The sequence below is a fragment of the Miniopterus natalensis genome, chromosome 7 (genome assembly GCF_054644295.1).
Source record: "Miniopterus natalensis isolate mMinNat1 chromosome 7, mMinNat1.hap1, whole genome shotgun sequence".
In the NCBI taxonomy this organism is placed as follows: domain Eukaryota; kingdom Metazoa; phylum Chordata; class Mammalia; order Chiroptera; family Miniopteridae; genus Miniopterus; species Miniopterus natalensis.
In genome coordinates, this window is record NC_142087.1 from 49,955,086 (window position 1) to 49,961,085 (window position 6,000).

The window sequence follows — 6,000 nt, forward strand, 5'->3', positions numbered from 1 at the left end:
TCATATTGCCCTTTTCTGTTTCACTGCCAAGCTCCATTCTGGTGCCCTGTTTTATTTTGATATTTTTTTTCCTCTCTGCTCTAATCCTGCTCTAGTCAGTCTTGGTTATATATATGTATGCAACTTTTAATTCAGAAAACATTTCAAACTTAACAGAAAACTTGCAGGAATAATAGAAATTTTGAGCTTCTGTATACCCTTTATCCAGATTACCCAATTATTAACACTGAGCCACATTCGTCCCATTCTTTCTCTCTCCCCCCCCCTTTTCTCCCTCTATTTCTCATACACACACGCACTCGCATATTCTCTTACATTACCACAGCAAACAAATTAAGAGGCTTAACAGTGACACATCACAAATTTCTGTTTAGCCAGTTATCACAATGATGTCTTTTATAGCCATTGTTTTTCCTGTCCAGAACCCAATCCAGAGTCCTGCCTTCCATTTAGTTGTCATGACATTTTAATCAGGAACAGTCCCCTCTGCCTTTCTTATCTTTCACAGTATTTATATTTTCTAAGGATACTGGCCAGTTGTGTTCTAGGATGTCCTTCAATTTGGGTGTCTCTGATGTTTCCTTGCAGTTAGACTCAGGTTATACATTTTGGGCAGAAACATAGTCTTGTTCTTAAATGAAGTTGTGTCACTAATTATATGCCTCTGTGTTTATTTCCATTTTAGAAACTTTCCTGTTATACTGAGGAAGATGACAGTCACATAGCCAAAGATTGCCTTCTGGTTTATTCTCAGGAAGAAACTGAATCTCTCCATGGTTCCATTGGTTGTTGCAGTTTTATTGAAGGAGAGCTAGATGACCACTTCTTGGATGATTTAGGGTTTAAATTCAAGACACTAGCTGAAGTTTGCTTGGGTCGAACAGTAGATATGGATATGGAAATTGAGCAGAGACCAAAACCTAAGAGAGAAACAGCTTCACATTCATTCTCCGAGCAAACCAGGGTTAATTCAGAGACTACCTTCTCCTCTGGTAGTAGCTTTCAAGTTCCAAAACCTTTGCATGAAGCAAATACAGAGGAAATAACTCAGGAAATAGTCACGGAAAGGTCTGTGTCTTCTAAGCAGGGTCAAAAGGTAGCGACACGGCTCCCTAATCCATTGGCGTCTGGAAATGTCATAGTGACGGAAACGTCCTTTGCCACAGGCTCCACTGTGCCGCCACCGGGCACGGTGATCCTGGGCCCCAGACAGCCGCAGGGCCTTATCGTGAGGGAGCGGGTGTATGCTCCAGCTCCCGCCGTGGTAGATGGGCATTATGCTAGTGAAGGTAACGTCACGGTTACCGAGAGAGTCCTGCAGCCCAACGGGGGCCTGTCTGGTCCTCTGGAGGGCGCTCCGCACCTGCCAGAGGGACACTACGTTATGGTGAGGGAGAGAGAGAGCTTCCTTGCCCCCAGCTCGGGTGCGCAGCCCGCTGTGCCCAAGCCCAGTGCAGGGGCAGGACAGAACGTGACAGTGACGGAGAGGGTGCTCACACCCGCTTCCACTCTGCAGTCCGGTTACCCAGCTCCTTCGGGGAGGTCCGTGACGGCCAGAAAGACGGTGGTTTCTGGAGCTGGCGTCCCCGGCCCTCTGCCGGATTTCGGTTCGGAGGAGTCTGGTCATTCTAGTTCCACGGCCGCCACGTCGTCCACCAGGGTGACCAAGCGCAGCACAGTGCAGCATGCTTACGCCTGAACAGCCGCCACAGCCCCACCCAGGGTCTCTCCAGCGGTCACCGCTGTCGGGTTTGCAGTGGGCCTGCCCTTCAGCTTCACGGCGGAAGAGGCACATACACAAAATTTAAATCTTAATAATAGACGGCGGACCTTGCTGTCCCAGGGCCCAGGGGTGCCCTTCAGAGATGCTCTGGGATTTCCTGAGGGCATAAGCATGATGCTGTATATTACGTGCCTTTTAGTGAGTTGTGGCCAAACAATGTTCGCAAACCAAGTTAAACAGAGTAAATCTGGCTTCTGAGAATTTACCAAATTAACACAGAGTATCCAGTTCATCAGCCCTGCAGTAGAGCCATCCATGAAACGGCCCTGCCTCTGCGTGGCATGTTGTTAACATTTAACATTGCTGTTCTCTAGTCCGTGCTTCACTGCACCCGGCAGGTTACCCACACGCATTTATCCAAAGATGCACACGTAGTCCAGTGACCAGTTTTGTTGGTTTTCCTTAAGACCAGAGGCCTTCCAATCTGTGTTAGGGTGACTGAATTGAGTAGCATTGACATGGTAAAAACACACGTTTTGGTGCATAAAAACTGTATGTATATGATTGTGTGTGTGTTGTATGACCTTAAAAATAGCATTATACCTTCCCTTTGTCTCTCAATAATCATGGAAATATTGAATACTTCCAATTCAGTTGAATAACCCAGGGAAAAATTCATAAATATAAAATCACTTTCCTTTTTATAGTAATAATATACTATTTATAAAACCTCAGGCTATATTATCTTCTAATTTTGTACAGCTAAATTAACCATGAGACTATGCCTGTAGAAAGAACCAGGGCTATTTCAATGCTGTTATTCATCCTCAGTGCCTAACATGGGTTCCAAATCAATATTTGTGGCATTAAGCTGGATTTTAGAAGCCACTCTCTTTAACTTACCATTTCAAAACATTGAAACACCTTGTAATTTCTATAATTACGAGTTTGAAGTTAGTATTTTATTCTGTGTCTCAAAGTCATTGACTAGTTGGCCATGACTTACTACATATTAAATATGTAATTAATAGGAATTTGTATAACATCCTTGCCCTGTTTTGAAAAGCGATTTGGGTATTTTGACTAAATAAATAGATTATTTTTATTGCTCTTTGGGAAAAGAATCCATTTCAAGTTTCAAAGTATATGTGTATTTTAGTAACAATTTATATAAATATTCACAACAAAAAATTTTCATAAGTTTTACATACTGTGTAATTTTGTGATTTCTCAAGTTATTTTGCTTAGGGAAATGAATCTTTAAAAAATTTATTTTTGTAGCACATTTATAGAAGAAGTATTGTTGAATTGTGTTATGCAAAGGACTGATACTGTTTGTTCCCACTGACTAAATGTTTTACTCTCTACTTGTGTCGTTGCTTTTTTTTTTTTCATCATAGACATAGTTGCTATATTTTGCCAAGTATGCAACAGGAATACCACTACTGTGTGACATTTAAAAATGATCTAACTGCTTTGAACAAACACAACTTGGTCTTAAACTTCCTCCTTGGGCAGGCTTGGAAGCCCTAACCTGTCACGTGTGTGTAGAGTAATCACATTTTCTAAATGCTTTTGTTTGTTCCCAAACGGGTGATTTGTATTAGTTTTTACATTTGTTCCTTGGGAGACTATATTTGTATATATATCAACAAAATATTTAAATAAAAAAATGACCTTTAGAGCAACTTCTTGCCCATCTGTTTTTATTGCTCCGTCATATTTTACAGGGAATGGAGCTGGAGGTTAGAGGAGGAGACAGCAGCCTGAAGGCAGGTCCTTGTTTGGTGTTTCAATTATAACAGCTTCCATCCGGCTCAGTCAGCCTCCTTGGAAGAGCTGTTTCCCTTCCTGAGGACAGGAGAAGGCCCAGTTAACCCTCTGCGGTCGTTTGTCTGCTCTCAGCCACCACAGCAAGGAACCGTACGAACCTTTATTCATTCATGTATCAGTTCATATCCGACCAGTATGACACCCATGTCCAAATTTAATACGACCGCAAAGGGTTAAATTTGAGTTTCAGATCAATAATGAATAGTTTTTATAGTGTGAGTATGTCCCTTAGCAAAGAATCAGCTGCGATCTGAAATTCCAGTGTAACTGGGCACTCTCCTGTTTGCCGCGTCCGCAGCGTCGTTCCTGAGGGACTGAAGTTAGCTTTCTGTCCAGAAACTAACAGGAGGAGACTGAAGAGAGCTGCACGTCTGACCCCGAAAGATGAGGTCGTGAAATACAACCAGCGTTGAGAGGCTGTTTTAGTTGTTATAGGTTACAGCCGGGAGGAGGCCAGAGGCTCTGCCTATACTATAATGTCACATTAATAAATATTTTACAATGCTGGCACATCAGGACACCCTAAAGCATGAAGATTTGCTTCAAATAACTTCCAGATCATTAAAACCTCTTTAACGTACCAAAATTCCGTGGTTTCACTATTTTAGTGTAGTTCAGTTCCTCTCTATCATTACTGATTTTTTTTGTCTACTTTTATTAAAGAGGGATGTTAAAAATCCCCAACTGATTGTGGCTTTGCCCATTTCCCTTTTAATTCTACTCCTTCCTATATTTTGAAACTTGTTATACCTGTTATTAGGTACAAACACATTTAGAAATATTATATCCCCTCCCCCCAAAAAATAACCTTTTTAATGACATATTGATAAATTATGTCTCTATTTCTGGTTATATTCTTTGTGTTAACATCTTTGCTTAAACATTAATGTTGCTATACCAGCTTCTTATGCTTCGTGTCTGCACAGTACAGCTGATCATTCTCAACCTGCCTGTGCCTTTATAATGTGTTTCTTGTAAATATATAGGCAGGTCTTGCTTTCTTACCATTTTAATAATGTCTGACATTAAACAGAAGATTTTAATCTGCTTGCAGCAGTTCTCACATGGATGAGTTTAAGCCTGCCTTCTTGGTATTTGTTTTCTCTTGGTCCCATCGGTTCTTCATTTCTCCGCTCCTTGCCTGCCTGCCTTTGTGTGTGGCGTATGCTAGGATCGCACCGTAGCTCCCCTACTGACCTTTTAACTATACCTCCTGCATTTATTTTCTTTAACTGGTTGCTCTTGTGAATGGAAATGCGATCAAGAACAAAAATCTACCCACCTAGGAAAACTACACAAAGGTAGAAGGGAAAGAAAACAATTTTATTATTGAGTAAGCATTAAGTCCGAATGACACATGCATCTCAGGCAGCCCATAAAGAAATTGCAAAGACAAAAATCTCACCTTTTTATATAGGCAGGCAGATACAGCCCATTGCATGCATGTTCACAAGGTAAATGAGAACTTGTCCTCAAGCAAGACTGACCAGCACCATAACTCACCTTAAATTCACCTGGTAACCAAGGCTGCCGTTGTGTTTGCTGATTGCCCCCCCCCATCTGTTGCCAGACTCAGAGTCCAGGACCACCCCTGAGCTCTTTTGTGAATGACCCATTAAACTCTCCTTACTTCCACCTGCTTCCCCCGAACCGTCACTGACGCAGGTGTTCAGCTGCTAAACAAGGAATCATTTTTACAAATCATAAGACCCGCTCCCTTCTTAGAAAGTCCTGGTGTATTAGTTTGCTCAGGCTCCCATGCAAAGTATCACAGACTGGGTGGCTTCAACAACAGACATTTATTTCCTCACAGCTCTGGAGGCTGGAGGTCCAAGAGGAAGGTGTTGGCAGAGCTGGTTTCTTCGAGCCTCTCCCCTTGTCCGTCTTCCCCCAGTATCTTTCCATGGGCTTCCTTCTTATGAGTCTATGTCCAATTTCCTCTTACAAGGACACCAGTCACATTAAATTTATGTCCATCCTGACCATCTCAAAAAAAGATTTTTATGTATGTTTTTATTGATTTGAGAGAAACATAGATGTGAGAGAAACACCAATCGGCTGCCTCCTTCACACTCCCTCTGGGGACAGAGCCTGCAGCCCTGGCATGTGCCCTGACTAGGAGTTAAACCAGTGACCTTTTGGTGCCTGGGATGTAGCTCAACCAACAGAGCCATGTCGGCCAGAGCCTGGCAACCTCATTTCAACTTAATTACCTCTGTAAGGAACTTATCTCCAAGTACAGTCAGAGTCTGAGGTACTTAGTGGTTAGGATTTCAGCATATAAACTTTAGGGGAACACCGTTCAGCCCATAATACCTAGTAGACAAACGAACTTAGCCTGAAGAGCTGTACTATTTTTTCCCCCATGAAAGTCATTAATTTCTTTTTCCAATTATTTGGTTAATTATTAATACAAATTACTTTTCACCATAATAAAATTTAAG

At 42.0% G+C, this 6,000-nt stretch overlaps 1 protein-coding gene across 1 annotated transcript in view; it reads left to right on the forward strand.

Annotated features, from left to right (window-relative positions):
- DSG2 (desmoglein 2) overlaps positions 1-3,411 on the forward strand; it is a 39,794-nt gene extending 36,383 nt beyond the window's left edge. The window contains exon 15 of the mRNA XM_087819031.1: positions 686-3,411. Coding sequence (XP_087675157.1) covers positions 686-1,699 — 1,014 coding nt within the window. The 3' untranslated portion in view covers positions 1,700-3,411. The remainder of the gene's footprint in view (positions 1-685) is intronic.
- Positions 3,412-6,000: the final 2,589 nt, after the last annotated feature.